Raw genomic sequence first — 16,691 nt, forward strand, 5'->3', positions numbered from 1 at the left:
TCCTAGCTGAAGGTGACTGATTCTGAACTCTGTCAGTTGAAAAGATGAGGTCATAGGGCTTTAAGCCATCATGTAACTATTTTAATTTATGACTATATATTTAAATTTATGACCACACAAAATTTGAGTATGGAGCAGTTATTTTGGAAAAAAAGAAAAAAGAAAGAAAATACTGCTGTAATCAGATCATGGAATATTTTGGACAACTGACAACAATGACCTGACAGACAGGCTAAAATCCAATTTGTGTTTTAGTAGACATTCAAATTTGAAACCTAATGCAAGTTTTAGTTTAATTTGTTAATGGAAACTATGCTTTTCTTAAAGAGCTGAAGTATCTTAAGTGGCAGATAACATTTATGAATTTGTAAATGTCAATGCATGGCATTGATAACTAAACATTGTAAATTTTATTTAGTAGAATTTCTAACAGTAAATTAAATAGGAACAGAATCTTTATATTGTTTTATTGTGTGTCTTTTTGTGGGGTGTGTATATTTAGGTCAGAGGGTAACTGTGCAGTCTATTTTCCTTCACTAGTTAGGTCCTGAGGACTGAACCTAGGTCAATCAGACTTGGCAGGAAGCACCTTTATCCACTAAGCTATTTATAAAGTGCCTTTGTCTCACCAGCCTAATATGGAATAATTTTTACTGAAAAATCCTTTGGGGCTGGAGAGATGACTCAGAGGTTAAGAGTACTGGCTGCTCCTCCAGAGGACCTGGTTCAGGTCTCAGCATCCACGTGGCAGTTCACAACTGTAATTCCAGGTCCAGGATGCTGGCCTTCACATGGTACATACAATGACATACATGCACACACTCATATCCCTCCCAAATTAAAAAATTAACGTATTCATTACATGCAAATACTAAAAAAACATTCAAGGGCATGAAGAGGCATTTCATAATGAGAACTGAAAGACAAGAGAGAGAAAAGACTGCTCTAGTGCAGACATACTAAAAACTAAGTGAAACAGAAACAGTGCCCAGAGCATCATCTGGAATGAGCTTACTATCAAGTGTAATCCCAGCTACTTCCAGGAGCTGTTAGAATGTAGTTTATGAAGCTCATACACGGACAGTTTAGCTAACTGAAAGACTGAACAAGCCTCAGGCAGCTTCCTCTCCAGCAAACAGGGATGCTGGCAAATGAAGACTGGCCAGAAGGACAGACAAGCCTTTGCAACAACAGGGCTGCACTGCACCTTTCATTTGTATGGTCCGTCGGGAGTATCGCTTGCTGGGCCTTCTTTCAAAGGAGGTCGATCTTCTGGGTTTGTTAGTTTTTGTGGTCTGATACTCTGTTTTTCCACTAAAATAAATGAGGAAAGTCAACAGTAAGACAATCTAAGGCAACCAGACACAGGAGTAAGATGTCTGCATTCAGATTACCCTGCAAAGAAGCATCCAGAGGGGTTTTTGTTTTTTCTCTTCAAATAGTATTTTATTCTCCAAGCTTTGGTAAAGTATGTAACATTAATAATAAAGGATTTCTCCCAAGCATGTGTATCACCTATAAACATTAAACCAGGAAAAAATGCCCACGCTCTCAGGGAAGCAACCTCTAATTTCCTATTCACAAGAATCAATGCAAAATATGAAATTAAAACCAAGATTTCCAGTTATTCTCCTCTTGTGGTCCTGTAGATTAAACTGCAGGCCTTATTCATGCCAGCAAGCACTCTACCAATGGGTTATGTCCTCAGCCCTATCTTGTTATTTTTTTTCTATTATTTCCACAAAAATTTTCCAGAAATACTTTAAAAAACTAGTATTGTATTTCTTAGGTTTCCAGCTAAGAAGAAAACAATTGCCTCAGCATTCTTGACATGGGTAGAACAGAAATTATCTTAAGAATTCTCTGTGTTTGACTTGTTGCATTACTGACATCATCATCCCTTCTTCTACTGACTCCAATGGCATGCTGAAGACTCAACCTGACCAGCTATCGGATTTAACATGAACTGAAACATTTCAAACATTTCAAACAAAGGAGATGGTAAAAGCAATTGGTCTTCAGGTTTATAGAGAGCCACAATACTATTCATGCTAATACCCTATACATTTTCTGTATGAGAATAACCTGTTAGATGGAGAATTCACCTCATTACATAGATTTATATTGTGGCTTGATTATTATATATAAAATATATCAATATATAAATCAATAATATATCTGATTTCCCACCTAGTCAAAAATTATTAACAATAACATTATTTCTTTAAATAATTTGGCTAGTAAATATATTTGGCAACATACTTTGCTTCTCTGTCTTGGTTTCTACCTCAATAAAATCAGTGTTGGCCTAACTTTTCTGGCCTGTATGCAGGAGAGGGTGATGGCAAAACTTAGAGAAATTAACCTGTATCTAAATCGTGATCCTAGCCGAATGAATCCTGATCGATGAGAACTCTTTTGGACAGGTCCTCGGAGACGGAAGAAGGCATGGTGTTCCACTGCGCATTTCCATAAGTGTTTGCAGGCCTTTGGATGATCTAGTCTAAAGACAAAGGTATGCTCTTGTTCTTTACCCTGAAAAAGACAAAGCAGTGTGTATTAAGTCAGTTACATCTCTCCCATTTCTGCAATACAAATACAACCATAGCAGTACCAAATGGCAGCCAAGCATGTGGTGACTGCCAGCACTAGGGAGGCAGAGGCAGGTGGCTTTTTTGAGTTCAAGGGCAGCCTGGTCTACATAGTGAGTTCTGGGACAGCCAGGAAGGGAAGAATACTGGAAGAAAATATAGACAGTGACCTGTAAAGACATAGGTGTAGGAAAATATTTTCTCAAGTGGACACCAGTAGCTGAGCAGTTACAGTCAACAACTGGGGGGGGGGGAAGGACCTCATAAAACTAAAAGGCTTATTATGTATAGCAAAAGAAACAATCAGCTGTGTGAAGAGGGAGCCCACAGAGTGGGAGATGATATAAGCCAGCTATACTGACAGAGTACTAATATCCAGAATACAGAAAGAACTTTAAAAAAAGTCAAGGAAACAAGCAACCCAACTAAAAGTAGTCTAACGATCTGAACAGAGCTCTCAAAAGAAGAAATTAAAATGGCCAAGAAGTATTGTTAAAAATGTTCAACATCCTGTATAATTAACAAAATGCAAAGAAAGGCAAAAGTCAAAAAACAACCAGCAACAAATGATGGCAAGGATTTGAGGAAATGAAACCCCACTTCACTGTTGGTGTAACTGCAAACTGATGCAGCCACTCTGGAAATCAGTCTGGAAACATGTAAAACAAAAACAAATGATCAACAACAACAACAAAAAAGTAACTAAATATTATATGACCTAACTGACACACGTCCAAAGTACCTGCCATCAGTTACATCAGATACACGCTCATCAGTCATGTTCATGGTCACTATTTATAATAGCTAGGAAATGGAAACAACCCACATGCCCAACTGACAAATGGGCATGTGGTCATAATACACTATGAAATGAAATTTTCAGGTAAATAGTTAACAAGAAAATATTATCCTGAGGAAGCAACCCAGACTCAGAAAGACAACTGCTGCATGTTCTCTCATATTTGTGGGTTCTTGCGCCAAACTATAGGTTAGATTATATAACCTGGAGAAACCACGGAAATCAGCTAAGTAAAAAGGGACCATGGTGGGGGCAGGAGCACTAGAGAGATACTGTTGCTATGAAGGAGAAGGGAGGGAGGAGACAACACTAAGGATATTAGAAAAAGCCCCCCCCACCCCCGTCTCTCTCTCACACACACACAACACACTTTAAGTTAGGCTACTTGGGGTGACAACGTTCTCTTCCTCTGAAACTATATAGTACCCTAACAAGAAACCCTGGTAGTAGACATGGAAAACCTCCCTTCAAGTTGTTGGTTAGGAGAAACCAAGAGAGTCTCCTATGGCAAACAATGTAGGCTGTCGTGTTAGCTTTTGTGCCTTCCAGACAAAGAAGGTAACTGTGTATTACTAAAGACGCCACACACTATGGACAGAGGATCGAAGGAATGAATCAATGCGGATCTGACCTGGAAGCCGCCTTCCTGAGGACTAGCTCGCATAGTATATTGGAAGGAGCCATGAAAGCTGCCGAGAAAGAAAGGCTTAAGTAGTTCTACCTGGCTACAATGCCTATAAATCACAACAGAGGCCAGCATAGGAAGACATTACTAAAGGTACAGCAATGGCACTTACATCTGGTGACAACCAACAGTCACTTGACTGAACCTGAGGGCTGGTCACTAAAAGGAATTAATGCTTGGCATTGTAAACTCAGCCAACTACCTGTGGCTGGTGGGGACATGGAATCTAGGGAACCTACTACAGCCACATTCCTAAACCAGTGTAATTTCAAACTGTATCCCGATCTTTAGATCCACAAGTAAATGTGGTGCTCACCCCTCACCAAAGAAGCTGCTTTTGGAGGCAGACAGTATTACACAAAGATACATCTGGTCAAAATGCAGAGATCAAATTGGCCATGGGGTGCTGGACCTCAATTAATATATTTCAAAACAACCATTACAGTTTAAAGCTCAGGGAACATTGCAGTAGAGGGAGGTATTGTAAGAGCTAGAGGATCAGGACATTTGCTGAGGCAGAGTCTCTTATGAAAACAGCCTAGGCTACAAACTGGACACTGCCTCAAAATTGAAACCCAAACCACCACCACCACCACCACCTCCCAGCTTTCCACCTCTAGTTTAGGGAGAGTAAAGAATTTTCGTTGTCTGCTTTTGTTTTGCTGAAACAAGAGTCTCACTGTTGTTGAAGCAGCCACTACCTCCAAAGTTCTGCCATTAGAGGTATAGACTCCATGGTCAACAAGAACATGTGATATGGAATAAACAAACAAACCAGCCCAGCACAGGCTTTTAATCCCAGAACTTGGGAGGCAGAGGCAGTTGTACCTCTGAGTTCAAGGCCAGCCTGGTCTACAGTGATTTACAGGGCAAAAACCAAACAACAATAACAAAAACAGAGGTTTTTTTTTTTTTTTTTTTTTTTTTTAATTTGTGTGTTTGTGTGTGTGCGCCATGGCACACTCATGGAGGTCAGAGGATAATTTAAGTTGGTTTTTGCCTTCCGTCACCAGGGTTCCAGAATCTAACTCAAGTCATTAGGCTTTCAAACAAGCGCCTTTAAGCCCTGAGCCATCATCATCTCACTGGTCCAAACTATGATTTTGGTAAGAAAGTTTGAAGATCAAATTTCACCAAGATACAAAGGTAGTTATGTAAGTTCCGAGGAACTAAGAAAAGTATGAATCAAAAATACATTAAAAACAAAATAGAACTCAGGACCTTTTCATCTTTCGTGACTGGACCTCTAGGGAAATGTGAACTAGGTGGGGGGGGGGGGGATATTAAAAAAAAAAAAAAATCACACAACAGACACAGTAGTTTGAAATACTGTCAAACAAATGAGAAAAATGGGGGAATGGGAGGAACTTCCGGGGAGGCAATGAAGGGTGGATTTGATGAAAACACACAGATATGAAATTCTCAAATGCAAACTTTCTTTTTAAAAACTCAGACATCAAACTATTTACCATATCAAATTTTCATTAACTGTATTGTAAAGTTCTTTCATAATTCTATTTTTCTTGGTTATGTATTATTTTCATGCATAAAAATGTCATGAGCATGTGTCTACCTATTTTGCAGACTTGCTAAGATCATATATTCCTGTTCCCATTAACTAACTATACTATTAAAATAACATCTCCACTGGACAATCCGCAGCATTCAAATTCCCCTGAGAATATGAATGCGTCTCATTCATTCTTTGAAGTAGAAAGCATCACACAGTTATCAGCCATAAAAATTCTTTTTCTGTTTAATAAATGAACAGGGTTAGGTGTAACAAGAAAACCAAAGTGAATTGAATAGTAGTGCTTCCTATTCACCCATTTTTGATAAGCTATTACTTCATTTATTTAACACCAAAACCCCTCAGAAATGGTTTTATAACAGTGAACCGTCTAATGCCCATATTAAAAATTTTATAAAGAAGTATAGCTATCTAAGTAAGGGCCTCACCTTAAGCTACAGCCTCACTCTTGGCTAGTTACAATATTTAATCAGCTCCACATATATCCTCAATAACAGAGAAATAGAAGAAGGTCACTATCACAATACAATATATTATTTATCTGATCCCCAACAATTAAAGGAGTCAAACTTTAAACAGTAAAATCTAATATCTGCAAATTTTCAGAAAGACTGATTGATACAACTTGACTGTTACCTACTGCTGCTTATATAAATACACCTAAAAAGTCATTTATAAGCTGAATGGGAACATGACGTTATGCCCAAATATGAAAAAAGCTAAGAGAAATACATAAAAAAATCATTTTAAAATGGGACAATACTGAAATTATATAAAAAAGAAAGTTAACAACAACAACAAAAAAAATCAAATCACATTTTACTGTTAAAAAATACCACCAGGCCTATCTTTTTTTTTTATTTGTTTCTTTGAGACAAGGTCTCACTCGGCAGCACTCTTGTAGACCAGGCTGGCATTAAACTCAGAGATCCACCTGTCTCTGCCTCCAAAGTGTTTAGATAAAAGGTAACTGCATTGTTCTTTTAATTCTTTAGTCAGGAATTAAGGAACAGAGTCACCTAAATATAACCTTTGTACACTATAGGTACATTACCAACAAAGAAATGATAAATGGTAAGCTTTCATATTACCTTTAAGATTAAAGGCCCAAAAGTACATTTTTAGGATGGATGAACTGAATGAGGAGCCTGCATCTAAGTAAAATGCCAAGTTTTGTTCTATGAGGCACACCCCCACTTGTTACCATGCAGCTACTGTTAAGTACATAATGCAGGACAATGCCTACCTGATCATCATCTTCCACAACCACAAGAGTTAATTTATTCTTCTTAAAATCCAATCTGGTTATCTTGGGCCTGTAATAACATGAGATCAATAGCCAGATGAGGGGAAACCCTTTTAACTACATCAAACATGCCTCCCTATTTCCGAACACTGGTAAGAAGGTTAAGACAGCCAGCACTGCCTGTTGAAGTCTCTAAAGGGAAGCTAACACACACCTCAAAAGCAACCAACTCACAAACTGATGTTGCCCCTATGTTAGACATTAAAATATGATGGAAATGTGATATATATATGTATTTTGCATACCCCTAATAATGTGGTATAGTGAATTCTGTAACCCTAGGTAAAAATTTCAGGGTTAAATAGCACTGGTATTAAATATAACAAAAAGCCATTAAGTGTTTTTAAAGGGTATAAAAGAAAATGTCACAGGTTAGAGGCATCTATTTTTACCAGTAACACCTGGATGTGAATGAGTTTGGCTAGGAAGGCTCGAAGCCAACAGTTATGGCACGTTACAAAAGAAGTAACAGGGGCCATCTTTGGCTCTTGTCTGTAACATATGTAAATGCTGCATTAGTTCTAACAAAAATGTAATAACGCAAACAATTTCCCAACTCTATGCTTTAGGGTCCTGAAACCTGTGCAGCATCTCTCAGAACAGAAGTGGGGAAGAGGAGGAGCTAAGCTTGACAGCAGGAGCAGCACAAGCACTAACTTCTCCCCCCCCTTTTCCTGCCACAGGCAAGAGAGGCCTTGAACACTACTAACAGTAAGAGCCACATAGAGGGGTCACCGTGCAAAGAACATTTCATAAGTTCACAAACATGAGATAAGCACACCGAGACCCACACTGACACACTTTTGACACTACCAGGACACAAAGCTAGAGGACTCTGAAACACTTGCAAACTTCTCATGATTAACGATATAAATCCTTTGATATTCACACTGCTTACCAGAAGAACAAGCCGATTTTGGTTTCTCCTTCAAAAACAAGGACTCCTGTTGGAGTTAGTCCCAAGCTATAGTCATTCCCATCTCTAGCCTAATTTAAGGAGAAAATATAAAATGCATCATGTTTGCACACAAGAAACAGGTTTCAGATTTCCACACAACTGTTTCCCCCCTATACACAGGCTAATATATTGTGTTCAAGATGTTTTCACCAAATAATCCTCTTGAAGCTACAAAGCATAAACCGTGCTTCCTAAGGAGTTTTTCTTTTAGCAAAGTCTACTCAATAGTGAGCTTCGGTGATATAAAACAGCATCAAATAGTTAAGAATAAAAGTAAGCTAAGTCTAAGGAAATGTTTTTCTCAGCGTAAACATCAGCATCAGCATCCGGATATATACATTTCCGGAATCTTTCTATAGATTCTAGTCTTTTGTTTTAGTTTTAATTTTTTAGAGACAGGGTTTCTCTACATATCCCTGGCTGCCATGGAATTCATTTTGTAGACCAGGCTGGTTTCAAACTCACAGAGATCCACTCTGCTTTCCAGTGTTGGGATCAAAGGCATACACCACCACTCACAGCAGATTCTATTCTTTCAATAATATCTAATTTCAACCATTTTTTTCTGTTACCTACCACACATCAAAAATACTCAGAGGTATTCTATACAAACTCCATGCCTTCCCTCATACTACAAAATTCATAGTTGCATTAAAAATCTCAGAGGAATGAATTAATTTTTAAAGAAGGATTTATTTTTATTAATTTTAAATTATGTTCATGGACACATTGAGTACCAGCACCTACAGGGTCCAGAAGAAGGGCATGAGACCCTCTGGAGATGGAGCTATAGGTACTTGTGTATAGCTCGACACAAGTGCTGGGAACCAAACTCAGGACTTCTACAAGAGCAGCATACGCTCCTAACTGCTGAGCCATCCCTCTGGCCCCAGGAAGAAATCTTTAAAAAAATGTACTACAAACAGGGCTTACCTTGACCACATGCATATCAACTCCATACATTTCTAGCCATTTGGCTTTATTCAGATAATTGGTTTCAGCCTGTGCTGGTGTCTGACCTCTGAAATTTAAAATGTAGTAATTATAATGTAATAAGCATAAAGTGATTTTTAGTGAAAAGTAGAAACAAAAGAAAAATACAAAATAATGACATTGGTGATGTTTTCAAAAAGTGTGATCAAATTATGAGTTACCTGTATTCCTTCCATTTCTCAAAAATAGCCAGTTCCATGTCTTCTGTCTGAATGGGCACAAACCTGAACTCAGAGACAAGTTCAGGACTATGTTCAGCAAGATCATAGTCACCAAGTTCAGCTACAAATACAAGTTAACAAAGTTATGCTGTGTTAATAATACTAAGAAAAGTTGGATGGTGGTGGCACATGCTTTTAATCCCAGCACTTGGGAGGCAGAGGCAGGCAGATCTCTGAGTTCCAGGATGGCCAGGGCTGCTACACAGAGAAACCCTGTCTCAACCCCCCCCCCCCCCAAATAACAACACTAAGAAAATACTAGCAAGGCAGCGGTGGCGTACACCATTAATCCCAGCACTCTGGAGGCAGAGGCAGAGGCAGACGTATTTCTGTGAATTCGAGGCCAGCCTAGTCTACAGAGTGCCAGGACAGCCAGGGATACACAGAAAAAGCCTTTAAGAAAATCCTTTATAAACAACATATTTTATAAACAAACAAAGATTAAGAGGATTAGTAAAATTCTTTCTTAAGCTAAGATTTGGGCTGCACACAAACGCAGCCGTTCCAATAAGAATGGCACCCATAGGCTCAGATATCCGAGTGCTTGGTCTAAAGTTGATGTAACTGTTTGGGAAGGATTAGGTGGTAGCCTTGTTTGAGGCGTATTAGTGGGGTGGGATTTGAGGTCTATGATTTCCATGCCATTCCCAGTTACAGCTCTATGCCTCGCTCTTGTGGGTTAGATGCAAGCTCTAAGCTACTACTCCAGTGCCATGCCTGTGTGCCTGCTGCCATACTCCCTGCCATGATAGCCAATCACTCCAACCTTCTGGAACTCTGAGTGCCAAATTCAACGCTTCCTTTGTAAGTTGCCTTGGTAATGTATTTTGTCAGGTCAATAGAAGAGTAAGACAACATAAATCACATTTGTTAGCGGTGTATTCTTAATTACCTTACTCCTGATTTACTTATATATTAATGCTTAGCTTTTGAAAATAAATTTCTGTATCTCCAAAGAGAAAACACCTTTGATCTTATTAATTCAGATAATCAGCTTCTATCTATAAAAAACTACCCAAGATTCACAGTATATTATAAGATACAATACTTGTCTGGAATGCAAAATTACTAATTCTAAAAAAATTGAAAAAAATACAGAGAATATTCCCATAATGAATAATAATGGTAACCACTCATTTTGTTCCTATCCCCTCTAGATTAATGCTTGGAGCAGTAGTGAGTCAAATGCTTTAGAATAAAAACAAAACAAAAAACCTTCAAAAACCCTATGTGTGTGCGGTGAGAGGGTAAGCACTCGCGTGAGGGCACACACCTATGCCTGCACATGCAGAGACGATGTCAGATGTCTCCCTCCATTGCTTTCTCTCTCACCGCCTTAAGTCCAGGTGTTTTGGATGGCCATCAAGTTCTTGGGCCTGCCTCTCTCAGCTCCAAAATTCTAGGAGCCCTTGCCAGATCTTTATATGGGTGCCGGGGATTGTTATCTCTCTATCTGCAGACCAAGAAACCTCACTCACCAGGCGACATCCCCAGTCCCATATAAACTATTTTTAAGCATATACTTTGGCCGTCACAAGGGACAAACAAAATATAGCTAGCATTTTCAAACTAATGCCTTCCCTTCATTATGCAGATAGAAAATAAGTTTTAATTAGGAGACATCAAAATAGTGAAAAAAAATCAATCTCATCACCAGGAAAATATGCTGTCTTTAATAATGGATACAGAAAAGAAGCAAAACTATTAGGTTTACCGTAAGACACGCAAATTTGGTTTATTATCTACACAGTGACAAACACTACTGATTTTAGAACAAATGTACAACCTGAAGTCCTGAGCACATTCAATATAACTCTAATTACAGTATATACAGAGATATTCCGGAAATTTTTTTTCTTTCAATGGGTGAAACAAGAACTCAAATTATAGTTTTCCTTTAAAATTTTTTTAACTTTTAGGAGAAAATATTTCGATTGAAGTTTAAATATTTAAACTAAGTATGTTTCCCACTAACATTATTTATTAAGAATCATCTTACAGGGACCAATAGGCATTTTAAAATGTGCAATGGCCTGATCCCGTTTGAGCACATTCTGATTCTTCATGGATTCATTCATAAGAAGGGAAAAAGAGCCAGCTATGCAACAACCACGATAATTTACTCTGTAACTGCATTTTCTTTATGGAAAACAATCAGCTTGGGAAGAACAGGTGCTTGCACATCACTCAGGAGCACTGGCTGCTCTCCCAGAGGACCTGGTTTCGATTCCCAGAATGCACATGGCAGCTCTATTCCAGGAATCAACGAACACCTCTGCCCTCCATGGCACCAGGCACACACATGGTACGAAGACGTAAGAGCAGACAAAATACTTATATACTTAAAGTAGAACAAATCTAACGAGGGAGGGAGGGAGGAAGAGAGGGAGGGAGGGAGGGAGGGAGGGAGGAGCAAGAGGGATGGCTCAGTTAAAGAGCACCCACTGCCCTTCCAGATGACTCAGGTTTGATCCCAGCACCCACATGGCAGCTCCTAACTGTCTATGATTCCAGTTCCAGGGAATCTGACACACTCACACACACAAGAAGGCAAAACCACTAATACATGTATAATAAAAATTAATTTTTAAAAATTTAAAACAGCAAAGAATTGAGAGGAAAAGGAAATGAAAACAGTAAGCTTTTAAAGCCGTGTTTTAGAACAAAGCAGAAGTCAAGAGTTGGACACGGGTACAATGTTACACAAAAACTAGTGCTGTGCCTTTTCCAGTGTGTTGTCATGTTATTCTTCATGCCTCAGACATGCAGCACACAAAACAACTATGCAGATTACGCACTCACCTTGCAGATTATAAGCTGCCAACTGAACTGCTGTATCAAAGGGGCACTCTAATCTAGATCAAAACACAAATGGGCTAAGTCAATTTCAGCATCTTTAAGGTAAACAACAGTAATATATGTTGCACCTTGAACCCTGGCTTTACACAACTCTACACATCTGTACGTCTGTTAGTGCACTTGCCTACACTGGGCAAGTGGAGGCCCAAGGGCCATGCTGAGCATCTTCGCCTGTTCCTTTCCGCCATACTATTTTGGGGACTGTTTCTCCCAGAGTGTGGGGGCCACTGTTGTGGCTACAGCGGTCACAGAAACCACAGTGCCCCTGGGGTTTACACAGGTGCTGGGAAGGCAACTTCAGGTCCTTTCCTTGCTGAGTCATCGTCCCGCAGCCCTGCACTGAACTTATTTTCTAGGTTATTTTCCTACTATTCAAGAATTTTGCAGTTAGGTACTAAATAATTTAATACTTACTTCCCACTGAGAATATCTTGTTTTAACTGAAGAACAAATAAATACCTAAGGAAAATAAAAGACACAAAATAACTAAATAGAACAATTTACTATGAAAAAAATCCTATCATTTTAAACTTGAGAACACCCTTTTCTTTTTTGAGGCAGAATTTCACCATGCAGCACGAACGGCCAGAACTCAGCTCCATATGCCTCTGCCTCCCACGTGCTGGGATCAAGGGTGTGCACCACCACATCCCAGGAGAACATCTCTAATTACAGAATTTTACAGAGCAAGGTGCAAGGGGAAAACAATACACTGAGCACTGAGCACTGGGCACTGAGAAGAGGAAGGAAGGGGACACACCTGACGCTAAGAGAGGACAAGCAGGCCAGAACAGAGCAGCGCAGCGCGGCCTCGGAGAAATGCCAGGGGCCTGTACGTAAATGACAACACACTCACCTTCTATGCCAAGAGCTGTAAGGATACAGCAGCAACACTCACTGCCAGGAAAGTCAAAAGGAAACCCTTCCAAAGGTACTCTAACAACTCAGCCTTATCACTTAATGAGGAATGTACACAAGAAGCAATGTGTAGCTGGGCACACACCTTTAATCCCAGCACTCGGGAGGCAGAGACAGGTGGATATCTGTGAGTTCAAGGCCAGCCTGGTCTACAGAGAGTTCCAGGACAGTCCAAAGCTACAGAGAGAAACTCTGAAAAGAAGCAGTGCAGATGCTATAAGGAGCCAGGGTAAGACGAAGAAATGGACACCACCTGACTCACTAGTCACCGCTACTGAATGCATGACAATCAACTTCTTTTTCACAAGTAAAAAAATCATACACTTTAATATTTTAAGGTAAGGTCTCATACTGTAGCTTAGGCTAGCCTGAAACTCACGACGGGGCCCACACTGGCCTTGAATTCCCAGTAATCCTCCTGCCTTAGTTTCCAGAATGCTGAGAATAAGCATGAGCTATCTGACTTACCTGACTAGAATCTGACATTTTAAACATCTTGTTCCAGAATAAAAATTCGCCCGAGACCTTTCTGCTACGCTGAGGAATCCTAGGAGTGGCCTTCTAAGTCTTAACCCCCGACACCACCCTTCCTAGTGGGCTTACCGGGTTAGTTCCTCACGAAGATTGTTTGGTTCTGAGGAATAAAACTTAACTCGAAGATGAAGACAATAGGGTGAGCCAACTGCCATTACAAAAAGAAAAGAGAATTAATTTTTATTGATTTACTAGTAATTTTTCAGTCGGCGAATTTTCTGGAAATTGCTAAAGTATTAAAGAAAAGATCAGATTATTGTAGCATTATTTCAAAGAAGTAAATAGGCAGAAATTTGACACAAAAGTTTTAAAGTGTACCAACCACAGCACACCACGGCATCCATCTGTCATCTCAGGACAGACGGTCCTACATCAACTCTAACAGTTCAAGGTCAAATGCATAATGTGACGGTATAATCAAACAGCGTGGAAACCCTGCTGAGCCACACGTTTAGTTACTGCTCAAGGCCAGGCATCCCACACTTTCCACCCAGCCCAGTGCTCTCACTGACGGCTGTGCCCCAGTATTTTATAAAGACAGGAGTCTGACTCTACAGGGACAAGCGAGGGTGTGGGGACTGGACACTGTTATTTCCCCAAGTTCTGCCAAGTTAAGAGTGCTCCATTTTATGTGAATTACTTCATTTCATCACTTAAGACTTAACTATGTGTATGTGTGTGTTCTGTGTGTGTGTGGAGGGGCTGTCCTGGAACTCAAAGATATCCACCTGTCTCTGCCTCCTGAGTACTGGGACTAAAAGCGTACGCCACCACAGCCCGGCTCTAATGCCCTTTTCTGACCCGTGAGAGCACTAGGCACACACATGGTTCACATACATGCATGCAGGCACAGCACTCATACACCTAAAATAAGCATTTTGAGAAAAACTTTTGTAAGAATGACAGGTCTCTGGTGCTTGCCACAGGCTATGTTAGCCGACCGCACAGACATATACTTCTTAGCTCAGGCTACTACTGTGTATAGTTTGTAGCATGAATCTTCAGAAAGACAAGGGAAAAAATTCTTACAGCCTTAGGGTCTCAAAATGTTTCTAGAGGCAGGTAGAACGTCCCAAACCAAAAACAGACAAACAAAAAAAGAGGGGGGAAGCCCGACAAAATATTAACAAAACTATTGTCTAAAGTTAAATATTCCATAAAAGTCCAATCCAATTTGTGAGCTGCAAATATTTTCCCTATAAACTCAAATTACAAGACTCTTGAGTCCAGACTAATGGTAAACCTATATAAAGCGGGCACTGAATATCACAAAGAAACAAAGTTTAGTAAGTAGACATGCTAGCCAGACAGGTAGAACCAATCGAGCAGCACTTAGGAGGCATGGGAAAGCTTCTGAGCTTTAGACAATCCTAAATTGACATAAACTCCAGCCCATCCTACAAAAGCAGATGGTAAAGAAACTCAGATGAAACATGACTTCTCAATGATTTTACTAATAAGAATTAGTGTTTCTGACACTGAGTCGAACTCCTGGAATCCAGCTGCAGAGAGGGAGGAGTGATAAGAAAACAGATCAAGACCAGGCTACAGAAACCCACAGAAACACCTGACCCGAACAAGGGGAGCTCATGGACCTCTAGACTTATAGTTGGGAAACCAGCATTGGATCGACTCAGACCCCCTGTGTGGGTCTCCGTTAGAAGGCCTGGGCAGCCTAAGGGACCTCTGACAGTGGAACCAGGATGTATCCCTGGTGCATGATAGGACTTTGGGAGCACATTCCCCGTGGAGGGATACTCCCTCAGCCTAGAGGAGGGAGGGCCTAGTCCCTACTCCAAATGACTTGACAGATTTTGATGATCCCTCCTAGAAGGCATCACCATCCCTATGGAGTCGGGGGGGGGGGTGGATGGGGTAAGAGGGGGCAGGTTGGGGGACATGGGAAGGAGGGAGAGAGAACTGGGATCGATATGTAAAATAAGAAAAACTTATATATATATATAATTAGATATATCAGCACTATTGCACAAATGATTTCTCAACACTTACTTTTTACTTGCTTTTTGATGCTTTTTGTACCATCCAACCAATGCTGTAAATGGAAAAAATAAAGCTGAGTACTTATGCAAATGGTACAACTTTTATGTTTAACAAGAGTTATTGCTTATTACAACTTTGTTGACAACCACTATGCAGTATTTCACAAAGTAAAAACCAAAGGGACTGAATTCTTTCAAATTCCCTTCAAAGGGACTTAAACTATACCCTGAGTTTTCCCCAATTCCCAAATGACTGGCTCTCTGGAAACAGTTAAATTAGAGAAGAGGGTTAGAGGTATAAAGCTCAGCTGTACAGCGCTTGCCAGTACCACTATAAAGAATCACAGAAAATGAGAGAAAAAGCCCATTCCTTAAGACTGGCCGGCACAAGATATGTTACCTGAATTTTGCAAAATAATGACAGTTCAGTACTTGTTGAAAGAGCCTGAAGGCTTTAAAAGATGAGTTTTTTTTTTTCTTTCAAAATCATGACATTTTCTATCAAACAAGCAGCCACTATTCCTCTGCTTTATGAATAAAAATGTTAACAATGGACAAGCAGTTCTGCTTTCAACAGTAACAGCCTTTTTTTTTTTTTTTGTTGTTGTTGTTTTATTATGTGCTACAAACCAGTGTATATAAACTAGTTAAATCTTGTGAAACAAATCCATGAAAATTCAGAGAGGTAGACGTTGAAGACTGACAAGAAGAGGGATATTATACACACACACACACACACACACACACACACACACACACACACACACACAGAGAGAGAGAGAGAGAGAGAGAGAGAGAGAGAGAGAGAGAGAGAGAGAGATTATGGCATGTGTCATGGAGAAGCTTTTGTACAGGCTTCAGATTTAGTTCTCTAGAATATTCACTGGAGCACACTTTCTGGGGTCTGAAGGGGTTTGTACTTGAAGACACTCCAGTCAGCAGAGGGCCGTGTTGACTCTTCTGCAAACAGAACTGTTTCAAGTCTGCAGCTGCCTGGGAAACCTTCACATGGTTGAGCCTGGCCTCCAGCCAGAGCTGCTGAAACACCTCCTTCATGGTGGTGACACCAGAAGAACCTGACATGGCACTGGAGAGCAGCCTTTTAATTTCTATAACCTCTTCCTGACGTCTCCACTGACAAAGCATTCATCCCCAGCTCATTACAAACCCCTTACATCAGGCCCTCACAGCAACAGGCTGCATTGGTTCAGCTACATTACACATGTATGAGCTCACTTAGCATGCCTTCAATCCCAAGCTCCAGGGGAAGGGAGTGCTCTTTCGTTAACCAGTCCA

General features: G+C 40.1%; 1 protein-coding gene across 1 annotated transcript in view; it reads right to left on the reverse strand.

Annotated features, from left to right (window-relative positions):
• Epb41l5 (erythrocyte membrane protein band 4.1 like 5) overlaps positions 1-16,691 on the reverse strand; it is a 92,507-nt gene that overhangs the window by 56,196 nt on the left and 19,620 nt on the right. Inside the window, exons 4-13 of the mRNA XM_051203957.1 lie at positions 15,406-15,448; positions 13,465-13,543; positions 12,358-12,402; positions 11,887-11,939; positions 9,025-9,145; positions 8,804-8,891; positions 7,811-7,899; positions 6,853-6,922; positions 2,366-2,535; positions 1,208-1,314 (exon numbers count right to left, since the gene is read on the reverse strand). Of these exons, the coding sequence (XP_051059914.1) occupies positions 1,208-1,314; positions 2,366-2,535; positions 6,853-6,922; positions 7,811-7,899; positions 8,804-8,891; positions 9,025-9,145; positions 11,887-11,939; positions 12,358-12,402; positions 13,465-13,543; positions 15,406-15,448 (865 nt within the window). The remainder of the gene's footprint in view (positions 1-1,207; positions 1,315-2,365; positions 2,536-6,852; positions 6,923-7,810; positions 7,900-8,803; positions 8,892-9,024; positions 9,146-11,886; positions 11,940-12,357; positions 12,403-13,464; positions 13,544-15,405; positions 15,449-16,691) is intronic.

The sequence above is a fragment of the Phodopus roborovskii genome, unplaced genomic scaffold (genome assembly GCF_943737965.1).
Source record: "Phodopus roborovskii unplaced genomic scaffold, PHOROB, whole genome shotgun sequence".
Lineage (NCBI taxonomy): Eukaryota > Metazoa > Chordata > Mammalia > Rodentia > Cricetidae > Phodopus > Phodopus roborovskii.